A 13,958-nucleotide genomic window follows, 5' to 3' on the forward strand; every position below is an offset into this window, starting at 1 on the left:
AAATGAAATTATTATAATTTAATTAAAACCTTTAAGAATTTTAGCGTATCTACCTGCTTATCTATCCAACCGTATATATGTAAATAGAGGTAAACTTTTTTAATTTCGAGTCATTTGCTTCGACGCTTGACTTAAACTCCTAGAGACAGAGAATTTTAACTTAAAAGTTCTTTTATATTTAATAAATAGTACAATTGTACTCGTGATAAATGATTTAATCATTTTTATGTTGTAATTCATATATACTGTTTTTTAATTAGCATAGTTTACAGAAATTTATCGTTACATTATGAAAATATTACTTTTTAAACGTTTATAGTTGTATTTTAAGCAGAGTTATTAGAACGAATAATTTCATGAATAAATAACGACGCATTCTAATTACCCTTCTCAGCATTATTTTAAATATACAGAATTAATAATACATTTGCATATATTTAGTACAAGCAAATTGTGTTAGGCAATGCCAATAATTATACTTTTCTTATATATATATATATTTTTTTTTATTTAAAGAAGAGGCTGTAATCGCGTACATTCATGCATATCGTAAAAAAGTAATCTTTTTTAACTCAAATACTTCTCTCTGTAAAATAAACATAAAAAGCATAGAAATAATAAAAAATAAGAATGAAAAGATTTGTTAGCTTTTAGGCTATTGTAGAAAAATCTTTATAAAGAGTTCTATGAATCTGTGCGCGAACTATGCCAGGTTTTATTTTGAAAACATACATCGAGGCCGTAATTAACTTTGAAAATAAGTGCAATATGTGGTGCACCTATAAAAATTGAAGAAACAGAGATAAATATTCATAGCAGAATCTCGAAGGTACGTCCATCCGATAGAAATATATACGTCGCATTCATTTCTCGATGATGCTTCTGGGAATGGTTGGTCTGCTTTATCAATTTGATCCAAGTGATTTTTTAGAGAGGAGATGTATATAGAGATCCAGACGGAGAAAAGAGAAGCGAATTGCAAATGTAAAATCTTGTAAGAGATATTTCTTGTCGGCTATGAAATTAGATTTGTGTCCAAAGTCTGAAATTAAAATATTATCTGAAATATCCGTTCTTATAAAATGTGCTTGCGTATGTGTAGAATGCGAAAGCTTCCGATCAATTTATATCATGTTAATTATCCTCATGCTCAACAATTGTAAAACATTATAATTACGAAGTATAATTATTGTAAAAATTGCACGTGATTGCGTAATTGTTTTAAAGCATAGTAATAAATAGACAAATATCTTAAATATTTAACAAATTTATAAATAATTATTCAATCGAAACTTGTCGTATTATTTAAAAAATACAAATATTCGGGTATTAACGTAAAAATTCAAAATAATTCATACGTGGTCAAAGTTATTTTGTTTTTTTTTTATTTTTGCGAAAACACGTATTAAAATGATATATTGATTTTTGATTTTCGAAGAGTTTTGCAAAAATTTTGCTTATATGTGGCAAAATCATCTCATCTTCAAGAAAATTCAACGGCAATTTCGTTCGGTAATTTAGATTAGAATTTAGATTACTCAACAATGTATGTAAAAGCGCTTGACCATGAAATTACATTTTACAACAATTTACTTATTATCTATCCCAATGCAGGACAACGTCATTATTAAAGTGGAAAGCATAGCAAGAGAAATTACATATCCCCAGAATAATTAAAAAAAATTTCAATACCAAAGCCCGAGAGGGTGGTACGCCGATACTACAGTAGAATGTGAAATAATGCGTAAATCATTGCTTCGCTACTGAAGCTTTTCATTGCGCCGCATAGACCATTTTCGCCAAGGCTTATCTCGACCGTTGGCCGCTGACAGGCATTTTTCGGCGGCACATTTGAATGCGCGTGACACAAGTCCTGTGGACAGCAATGCTGCCGAGATAAAGATTAGGTCTTAAAACGAGAGCGCATATTTAATGAGCATTAATGGCGAGCCCGAGGAGCTGCCGACGTCAGGCCCCGCGCACGATGTGACCGCGATTATACGCGTACTGAATGTAATTCATTGCGGTAGCATAACGCACCCCGGAAGCCGAAGTCGGAGGACCCGGAGGCTACCGCGATGCCAGAACAAATAATCTATTCGGGTCATCGAGACGGAGGAGAGCGAGCGCCAACTCGTCACTGATTGCGCGATAACAATACGTGCGATGCTCCTATAAGTTCAAGCCTCCCTACACCTCTCCTCGCTCTTTTACACTCGGTGACATTTGATTTTCCTCTGCTTGAAATTTACTTTGGAATGGGCGGGTCACATATTCTTGCCGACAGCGGTAGTAAGGAGCCGCTACATCACTCTGCTTAGTGATAGCGGTTGAAGGAGTTCTTCGGCGGTGAGGGGCGGTGGGGCCGATGGGATGATCGAGGAGGGTGAGATGCTCGTCGAAGCGAACGAGGAGATTCTTTGTTGCTGAAATTCTTCACACTTTATGAATCGTTTATTTTTTATAATACTCTTTCTAGCGGATGGAACAACTAGCTTTCGCTTATGGCTTTTCATAAATCTTTAGACAATGCTTTTTTTTAGATCCTGAATAAAGGAAGAAAAAGTATGGCATTTAGTGTAACGAACGCTTGTCTTATACGTAGCCAGTACTACAACTTTAAAGTAGCAACTATAAGTTTTAATATTAGAAGAAAAAGCTAAAAGCTTATATTTTTAGAGAGTCGCGTAGAAAAGAGTTAAAATACCTTGATATATACTTACGTATCCTGATTAATAAATAAATACGAATTACATATGTAGTTGCAATTTTTTTTTTATACTGCATTTAGAATGTCTCGAAAACGTAATTTGTAAAAAATTTTATGTCATAATTATCCATTTCACCAAACATGGTTGATATTGGACTGAAATATTAATTATCAATGACAATATGGAAATCAATGATAAATAAATCCATAGATCCATGATTGTTTATTGTTTATTGACAAACTCAGATCGTAAAAAAAAATTTTCTACGTAGATATATATCTACAAATGAACATATAAAAAACAATAATTAAACTAATGTGTAGATTTATGAATAATGATTATAGCGTGAATAACGAATGAGAATAAATATATTATTTTTATTTATTTTTAATTATAAATATAAAATTGAGATGTATTAATATTTATTATTAGCTACCAATTCTCCACAAATGCAATGCCTTAAATTACATCAATTTATAATCACTGATTCGCGTTAATGTTAAGATGAATGATTTATTAGTTATGAATTATTTGTTATATTTATAAGATATATACGTTAATATAGTGTATGTTTATATGCATTATCTGTTTATCTATAATTAGAATTTTATCGTTTAAATAATAACGTAAATAATAATACATTAAAAAAATGTTTGAAAGTGTTTCTAAAGAATTACAGTAGAAATAAAAATACTGTTAAATAATTGACTGGCTAATTCACGTGCGGTCGGTATTAATATTTAAAAGGCTAATTTATATTTAATGTGTAGAAAAAGAGTCTAAACAGAATAATTTAATGTATAATGAACCCATTAAATATCAATATTTTAAAATGATATTTAAATTCAGTTGAAAATTAATGATTTTTTATATATATTACATCTTAAAACGGGGTCTATCGGTGTATAGACGTAAATGATAAAAATGATTGAAGCATACTGAGAATTTACCCGAATAATGTATATACTAAGTGTATTAATTTACAATTAGCCCAATGATCTCCTGTCGAGAGCAATACGTTGATCCCTTTTAATACCCCAGCTATATCCATTAGAAGTTTTGTAGTCGATATAATCCGCAAGCTCAATAGATGCATTAAGGTACATCACTATGTAGTTATCCAAAAGAGGTTTGTACCTATCGTTCCCATTAATCACTACCGAAACGCTTTCACAGTAGACACGTAGAAAAACAGCCTCCCGGGCTGAAAAGCAGCTACGTACCCTAATTTATTATGCGCTTTATAATTGTATCAATCGGTGGCTCCTACGCCATTTGTCACACGATCATATCAGGAATGTCTCTGCACGTGAAAGTGTCTACGAGAAGGGCGCGCGAGCTCCTCCCTAATTTAACTTTTAGTAAATCATTTGCCTATACTACGTGCTTCATGCATTTGCAGCATAACACGTTATTTGAATTACTGATATATCCATTTACTAATAGAGACTGCAATACCGATTCTTGCCCAAGTTAAGAATCGGTTATTAATCACTTATATCATTCGGCTTACTTGAAGATTTTGCACCGAATATTTTTTTACGACAATGAGTTTTTCATTATTCCAAATGATTTGTCTAAGGCGCATCTTGATGAGAAAACTATCGCGATTATATACATTTAATTTAAATTACGTAAGATTCCCTACATAATTCAAACACAATTATTGTATTATTTTTCTCTTACATTTTTAATTTACAAATAAAGACCGATGAATGGCCATTAATCCATAAATTTCCTTATTATAAACTATACGACGCAATATATATCGTACAAATAATGCCTCTTTATTCGTATGACACGATATCGTATCATTGTTGTCCATTTATTACGTCAATAGTGTGCATAAATTCTATGATGTACTCTGCCGATGAATTGAGCTGTAGGATCTTGCGTGATCGATTATAAACAAGTTATCTGACACTAGTCGCTAATAGATTTATAGGAAAGCTCTCAAGATAATATTATATCTAATGTCATGGCTATCGCTGTGCGACTGATTTACTAAGTTTGAATTTGTATTGAATGAAACATATGACAAATGATAAACTACATTAATGGCGATACGAAGGTGTTTCAAATCATAAATCACGGACAATTATCGAGTGCCAAATAGCAGAAGTATTTCATTTAGATTAAATTTCTATTTGTATTGAAAAGCACAAAATTGTCAAATGTTATAACTTATTCTTAGTAATTTGTAAGCTTTTATACAAATATATAGTGTAATTGGAGATTAATACATACACAACTCATTTTTCTATGCAAACAATTGTTTCGTATATCCTTTTTACAAGTTCATGAATATTATTTATATTATTTATTATAAAAGTACTTAATTCTTCTCGGTTTATAATAGTCGAATAAATTATTATATGAAAAATATCTAAATTCTGTATTATAATAGTCAATACGTTTCATTTAAAAGTAATTAATGAATCAATTAGCAACGTCGTACTGGCATTGAAATAATTAATTATCCAATTGAAATTCAATGGCTACTTTGAATAGGTAGATAAATACAGCAATAAAATAATTTCGATAAGGTACTCGATAAAAGTATAGTCAACAAATAGGGAAAAACATAAGAATTACTCGGCATGCAGCCTGTACAGTTAGAAAAGAATGAAAAATATCTTTTATTGTTTTTATTATTTGCATGTAATCCGAATCTTTTTTTTTACAAATAAGAACAATTCGAATAGTCCGACCATTCCATTTAAATTCAAATTCTTTTAACAAAATCGCTAACCATGAAATCAAAGTCCATCGACGAAAGCTCTTCTATTTGAGTTACAACTTCACAATACACGAGATAACTATAAGACTCAAATAGGCTGAACTGTTAGAGAGACAATGCAGTTGAAAGTGGGGCATATATTCCTTTATGTACGAAATAAAATTGTAATATGTAAGGATTTAGTTGCTCAATGTGATTAATTTTTGTCAATTATTCGCATTGGTAGGTGGAAATATTATATTAGTGAATATTATAATACTTTTCGGACAATTAACTTAATATATATAATGTATTTTAGAAATTTTTCAAGTGTTATGTATGAAAATTATTACTTTTGACATCGTTCAATATTACGAATGTAATTATAAATCAAGTTCATCAATTTTCTTTAAATTTGTTCTAGCTCATTCAAATGTAGAAGCAATTTTTTTTATGAAAATACTCTCATAATAATAGTACGTATGAAAATTAATCCATCATTTTTCAATTATTTTTATCTTACCTTTATATGCATATGATTTTTTTTTTTTTTTTTTTTTTTTTTTTTATTAACTTCGATAACACCTTTTTGCACATGTAATACAAAAAATTCACTAATTTCAGAATAAAGTTTTTTAAACAAATGTAGAATAGTATTATGTTGTAAAACAGACTTTATTATCATTATAAATAAAATACTATACATATTACAAGTAATATGTAATGCGATACCTGACTTAATTGAAAGGAAAGAGTTTTTTTCTTACAAAAACCAGAGAAGACGGATAGAGATGAGTCTGAGAGAAGACAAAAAGTGAGAATAAGAGAAAGATATATAAAAGTATAAGACGAATATTATAAGAGAAAAGAATCGTGTATAATTGATAAAAGTAAAATTCAAAGTAATTTATTACAATGAATAATATACTTTTTTACCCAATGAAATATTTCTCAAATTAAATAAATTGCTTATAATTCCTAGAGATTATGTAAATATAGTATAATGAAAAATCTTTATCGAAAAATACTTGAATATATTTATGAAGCATTATGTATATTTAGTATTAATTCTTTATTATATATATATATATATATATATATATATATATATATATATATTGCAATATGTATATTTATCTCTTGTCTATTAATCACTTACAGTATAAAATTATCGATTACAATTTATTACTTTAATATTGATGAAATGAGCTGTTAAGGCAGTATCATCATGCTATTCATTTATCACTTAATACTACTATCCATATATTATTATATTCGGTTGTTCTCATTTTTATTGCTGAATGTTACTCAAAGAGTTGTCAATTTAATTGTTTATGTTTATGATCATCTATAAATACGAAATTATTAAAGTCAAATTGACATGGCATTATTTTGTGGCATTCAAAGATTTTACTATAACATTACTAGGGAATATTTACTACTATATTATATGAAAATAATTACCGCCCGTCTGCTGTATTTTTAACTGGCGAAATCCACACATCGACACATTTATCAGTTTAGAATTGTGTCGTTTATATTTTGAAATGTAGCATTGATAAAAATTACAATTTCCATCCTTCATTAGGATTAATAATTTATTCATAATATTACCAAAATATTGTAATTTTATGGCAGTAGCCTTTGGTTATTAAAGGTAATCAACATTACCATATGAATTTTTATCATTTATTCTGTGAAATCTCCATATCAATGTCGTTTTGCTAAAATATCTTGGCAATTTTTTATAGAAAGAATCGCATGCATATATTGTAATTTTGTAGATTTAATTCAACAGCTTGACTTTAATTTTCAAGCTATAACTTCTCGTAGTATTTTCAAGACACTAAGTACTTTATCAATTATCATTTTTTTTCTGCCAACGAACTAGTTATTTGTTGTACATAATTTTAGCAAACTTAATGGAAATAAAGATTATTGTAAGTTTATATAAAATATGAGCAAAAATAATTATTTCATCTTCTATTCTCATATTATAATAATCTTTTCGAAATTGTTACTCCTTTAATTAGAAAAATGAAGATATTAACCAATAGATTATACGCTTGAAATTGATAATTAATTATTCGATTGAACAGAAACCGGGTTTTAAGAACATAAGAAAGTTGAACGTCGATTGTCATGAATGTTTCATCTTGATTATTGCTTTCCTTTAAAAGCATTGCAAGTGCTTTGGATGTTATCCGATCTTGACCGCGATTTTTCCATTGTCGCTGGATGTATTATGTGCTTTATCATTTCTATGTGAATAACTCTCGCATATGGCATCTTGCATTTGTCCACGTCCAGTCGGTGGGTCGAGCAAACTCTTTGTTCCGGAAGAGCAAGCAGTTTTACGAAGATTTCTATTTTCCGGCCACTCGTGCATCGTCGTTTTCAACGACGATTTAAAATACTATCCATCGAATATGAAAAGAAAAACTGTCAATTATCAGCTGGGAAATCGAATTTTGGAAGCCAGTGTAGTCATTTGCGGATGAAAAAACGAAAATAACAGCCAAACAAGCAATTGACTTATCATTAAATCGATTTTATTAAAATTATCGATTTTATTTTATTTTACCGAAATTTATGTTATAATTATTCAATATTTATAATGTATATTTTTAATTGTTCTATTAATTTAAGTACAAACATTTTTCTACAATTTTTTTTCATTCGTTAATTGCAATTGAATATAATAGTTTGTTTAATAATAATATCAGTTAATCATTGAATATATCTACAACATAAAAATTTTCATATACCACCACTTGTTAATGTAATGAATAAAAATAACTATTGTTCTTTTATTACTATATAAAATTGTATATAATAGCTATTGATGTACAAGTGCAATGGCCGATTAAATATGACACTTAAATACGAGTTTTACTGGAATAATAGAAACGCTAAGTGCAGGTTAATTTCTGATTATTTTATTCGAATACTTTATTAAAAATACTATCAAAAGGAATAAAAATATTTATTTATAAATTTATGTATTGTTAAATGACGTTTGCTATGCCTAGTTATTATAATAAGTTGGTGAAATTTTTTTCATAAAATTCATGTAAACAGACTGTTTTAGGTTTAATAGATTTCACGAAAGTTTTACTATTCCTTTCATCATACAACTAATGATATTAATTATTTCCTTCGAGAAAATTTCCTACCAGCTTTGTATAAATATAAAAAGTACTTTATATAATTAAATGAATAAAGAGAGGACAGTTTGAATAAATATGACATTTTTCTTCAATCTATATTTAATTTGTAAATATAACTCATGGTTTGATTGACTGGGAAAAAAATATAAAGGCGAGACTACACTAGAAGAAAAAGAGCATCGCATTATTCTCATTACATATTCAGCACTCGTGGTGAAGTCACTTGGCTACGGAACAAATGGAAACCGACGGTCTTGACAAATATACTCGTATTTTCATACCAAGATCAGACTACTACAATGTACGTACCGTAAACGCCAACTATCTCAGGTAATCAGTGGATATGTGATATCAATACGTTAAAGTAAGCTATTTATAAATTTTATAAAAGTATGGATACGGGGTAGAAAATTACCGTTGGGGTTACCACGTAGTCATGAGTTTTTAAGATATTCAGACGGGCTAAGAAAGGCCAAGAGAGAAAGATGATATATATTATTTGCTTGGTAAGAGGGATATGGTGAAGCGGCAATTTTCAAGCGTCGGATGCATCCGTTCCTTTAGATCGATTGAATTTCAAACTTCAATTGGAGCAACCATCAATGGGGTTGGTGGTGCCACTGTACATTGTTCGCCGACTGGCACTTTCGCCAATACTAATGTCTGTGAAATTTTCTACTAATAATCCAAAAATATATTGCATCGATTAAAGCATATTATAGAAAAAGAATATCCGACTTGTTGATAAATCTAATTTCTTATATACGAAAGATTTTATAAATCTTTTAAACAAATTCTTCTTTTCAATAGAATAATATGACAAATATACATCGAGATTTGTTGCTTTGTCGCAATATAATTTTCATTACTATAATTCATTACTATATTCATTTTACTCTAGAAAAAATACATTTTTCAATCTTTATTCAATCTTACAACTAATTAAATGAAACTTTAACGCACGCAAATTATAAAAATTAAACTATAAAAAGGGGACATATTAATAAATGAATCATTGTTATATAATTATGCATTGGAGATATTCATATTCTTAAAGATTATAAAGAAAGGCTATAATTATGTTATTGAACCAGGACTTGGGAGATGCAGAAAAATGTAAATAAAAATAATATTTCAATAAATGTAAGCCTTTCAATTTCTATTAGCTCAACGAATAAAAAAAAAAAAGTTCACTATAAATTACTAGATGCCAAGGAGAGTAATAAAAATAGCTTGAAAAAAAAGAAAAAATTTCACCAGGCTCTATATGCCGTCGACAAGAAACGAAAAATAAAGAGTGAGCAAGGGTAAGAATTCTAATGAAACACAGACGATTTGCCTGCTGCACCAAATATTTCCGTTTTTCAGACATTCTTTTGCGTCTTATGTTCACGGTTACGTGAGTTATGAATAATCGTTTTTTGTGAGTTAATGCAAATGCTGCATTGGGCCTTATCGTATCACTAGTTTTATAGTGTAAATGTCGACGCAGACAAGACGATTAAAGAGATGAAAATCGCGAAATCACTCATAATAAAAATGTTGCGGGTATTATGGATACGCTTTGGTACTATAAACTTTATTGTCCTGTCGTTCCGGAGATGAAGAGAATGAGAGAAGCTATTCTTCCTTTTTTTTTATTTTTTTCTTTCTAAAGTTGTATCGATCGCGTTCTTCTTAATGTTGAATTGAGAAGGTAATATTTCAAAGTAGAGATGAAGAGATGGATTACGGGAGGATACGCTTTTATATTATAAAAATTTTCGAATCATTTAAAAGCTATTGGAAAGTTTGATAAAAAAAAAAAAGATAACTGTTGTCGAAGATAGTTATTTTGCTCAAATACAATTTTGGTTACGTTAATGTTTACATTATTTTAGAATTGAATACAAATATACAACTTTTTCGTATCATAAGTAACAAATGCACGCAAGCACACGGATACGTTAGAAAATATATAATAATAATATTAATAATATTTGTATAATGCAGTCACGATAAATATTTCAAATGGTATTATCTAATAGATAAATCAAAATTTTACAGTAAATTTTTATTATTAATTGAAAATTGTGCTTCATCAAATTCAATTGGATGTAAATTCTTATTGCAACGAGTATTGTTTAATTAACAAATAAAATTGTTTTAATTATCGAGTAATACTGTTTGTTAACAAGTATTGTAAGACAAATAAATATATAACAATCAAGGACATCCAATGAATTGTATATTTCTTTTATTTTTTATAATACGATTTATCATCCTGTAATGAATAAATTTATTACGAATTAGAACAAATTTTTCATTAATTAGATAATAAACATTAACATGCTACTAATTATAAGATTTTATTAATTAAAAGTTGAAATATGAATATAAATGAAAAACAATAACTATCGTCAATGTACTTCCTTTAAAAAACAAGAAAAAAATTCCAAAACATAAAAAAATACTTTCAAATGGCATAATACAACATAATGCAATTTCATGCTGCGAATTAAACAATTTAACACTATGTGATAATAGCTTTTACCCAATCTACGGATCTACCAGAATTCTGACGTACTTTAGGTGGTCTCGTTACATTTTCTGTATAGTACCTCCATTGCATACCTAATATCACAGCATTTCATTCGTCATAAGCTGTTTCAATTATATAATTAGTTTATATATGTATAAATTACATTTGATTTTAAACGATAAAAACATATCAATAAGTTTTTTAGAGAATTAAAAAGAATATTATATTAAATTTATCATGTTAAATTTCATAAAGAGATTCCATTATGAATATGCAAGAAATAATAATCTCTATTTGCAGAATAAATTGACGTTATTTTTGTATAATGAAAATATCGTATAGTTGGTAATAAATCGACAATGCGTATGAATTTATCACATGGCTTTCAAAATGAAAAAAAAGTAAAATAATTAATTTAGTTCTTATTCAATATCATCCAAGTGCGAATATCAGACACTTTAACCTTTTGCGATATAAATTTACGAATATTCAGAGAGAAATTCAGTTAAACTAAGATAGTTGCTATTTTGAAATCATAATTCATAAAAATTTTGAAGATAAATGTACAAATTTGGAATGTGACAACACGTACACGCGCGCGCGCAAAGGTGCAAATATCATTTAAATGTATAGATACTTATATAGTAATTGAATTTCATGGTTTTGATTCTAAATGTTTTTAGCAATTTTGCGTTCCTTATTCTGATATATTTAAACTTTCTAGTTTTTTATTTATTTACATAGTATGTGCATGCATATTTGTGATATACGATAATACATGAATATTTTAAATGGCGTCGTATCATAAAATAACGAATATAAATTATAATTATATAAATTCTCTAAAAAAAAATTTTATTGTTTTGGTGAACGTAAAATTTGAATTACAGTGACAGTTTTTACTTTCATGAAAAAAAAAAAAAAAAAAAAAAAAAATTACATAATGAAATGGAATTAAACGAATATATTTGTTTAATTGAAATATAAAGCTTTTTAAAGCTAACCATAAAAGTTTTTTTAATAAAATAATTTTCTACTGTTTTTCTTAATTTGAATATTATTTCATCGCGTAGATATTATTCCAATAATGTAAAATTTTGTCTTTTGCAATTGCATAATCAATCAATTTGTTAAAAGGTGTATTTAATATAATAATTGAAAGCCTTATATACTTATGAACATCATCTTACTTAATTCAATGGGATTTCTCTTGATTTCTTGATTTCTAATCTTAAAGTAAATACGACTGAATTTGTCAAATGTAAAATTTCTATGTAATAAATACTTATTGCTATGATTATGCATAGTTTAAAGATTAGAATTATTATGCCACCTCTATCTGCCTGCTTTAAAAATAAATTACAATTATGAACGAAGAGGTTTAAATTGAGCAAAGTCGATACTGCAATAATCGAAATGTGCGACACCGAGCTTCGCTACAGTTTGATGGAGGGAAAGGGAGACGTGCACCGTCTCTTTTTAAAGGATCACGAGCATCACTCACCCTTAATGAAGTCAACGGCCATTTCGAGGCCATAGGTGTCCTTGTCGCAGTCGTCGAGTATGTGGGCGCCAATCTTCACCCCGGGTACAATCTTGCCACTGTTGAGCTTGTCGAGGGTGTAAAGCATGGCCTCGAGTGCTTGCACGCCACCCTGGGGCATTACGGGCCCACAGGTATGGAAGTCCTCCCGTTCGTGGACCATCATTAAGCCGCCGAGAACGAGGTCGCCCTCGACGACGGCCTCGAGCTTAACTGGCCAGAAGGAACCGAGACCGTCGCGCGCTTGACTCGAGGCCAGCGCCCGGATGTGGAGCCACTCGCCGTGACGTATCGGATGGTGAGTCTCAGGGTTAAGTGGCCGCCACCTGTGACCGATGCCCGGCTCTTGGAAGTAGCGGCTCGAGCGCGGCTTTCTAGCTTCGTAACCGGCGCTCGCACCCAGGATCACCAACAGGATGACCAACAGCCTCATCGCGTCTTACATTACTGCTTTCTACATCACGAGGGGCGCGGATGTGCGGGGGTGCGCCGACCAGCGAGCCCACTTCTGCCTTGCATACTCCCTAACTCTTTTACTACTTAAGGTCGTAGCGAAACATCAACATAATAATTCGCGCTAAACTTTTAGTTCGGACGTGCGCGCCTTTCCGCTGCCAAAACTGACTTTGTCTTCGTTAATTTTGCCTCTGCCCGAGTTGCGCACCTCATGTTTTTAACACAGCTACGCGCCATTTAAGAATATTTCAGCGTTAAGCAATTCGAGTCTTCGTCATTTACTGTCAAAACATATATTACATTAATTCATCCAAACGAGTACTTTGGCTTTAATGTATGCTACTTTGAGGATGAATTTATACTAGGAATTTAAACTAATATATACTTAGTATATTATAAGGCAGGATTTGGCGATACTATACCCTTTTGAGACGTATTTACGTAAGTTATTGGTGTGAAATATGAAAAATTCATTTTTCCTTTTGAGATCATCGGCACGATAAATAATTTGTGAAAGAATCCACGATTATCCTCTACGGATAAAGATTTTGGATTTTATCTCTACATTTGGAAATTATGCGATCGCGTTGGTTGCTTTATCAATAAGAACGAATGTAATCCAATGAAGTAAAAAACTCTTGTTTAACAAAATCAATATACTTAAGCTTATAATTTAATTAAATAATTCTTGATGAAATTAATTAGTTAATGATATTTACGATATTATTTATAACAACAACAATAGCAACAGCAACAACATAAAAACTAAAAAAAATTACGCCATGATTTGTGATTTTATTAATTGATAATACGATACGTCCGTAAATTTTATAACATA

At 29.7% G+C, this 13,958-nt stretch overlaps 1 protein-coding gene across 1 annotated transcript in view; it reads right to left on the minus strand.

Moving 5' to 3' along the window:
• The window catches only part of Glurb (metabotropic glutamate receptor B), a 147,623-nt gene extending 134,814 nt beyond the window's left edge, over positions 1 to 12,809 (minus strand). Inside the window, exon 1 of the mRNA XM_011503824.1 lies at positions 12,626 to 12,809. Coding sequence (XP_011502126.1) covers positions 12,626 to 12,785 — 160 coding nt within the window. The 5' untranslated portion in view covers positions 12,786 to 12,809. The remainder of the gene's footprint in view (positions 1 to 12,625) is intronic.
• Positions 12,810 to 13,958: the final 1,149 nt, after the last annotated feature.

This window comes from Ceratosolen solmsi, unplaced genomic scaffold, assembly GCF_000503995.2.
Source record: "Ceratosolen solmsi marchali unplaced genomic scaffold, CerSol_1.0 scaffold48, whole genome shotgun sequence".
NCBI classification, from domain to species: Eukaryota; Metazoa; Arthropoda; class Insecta; order Hymenoptera; family Agaonidae; genus Ceratosolen; species Ceratosolen solmsi.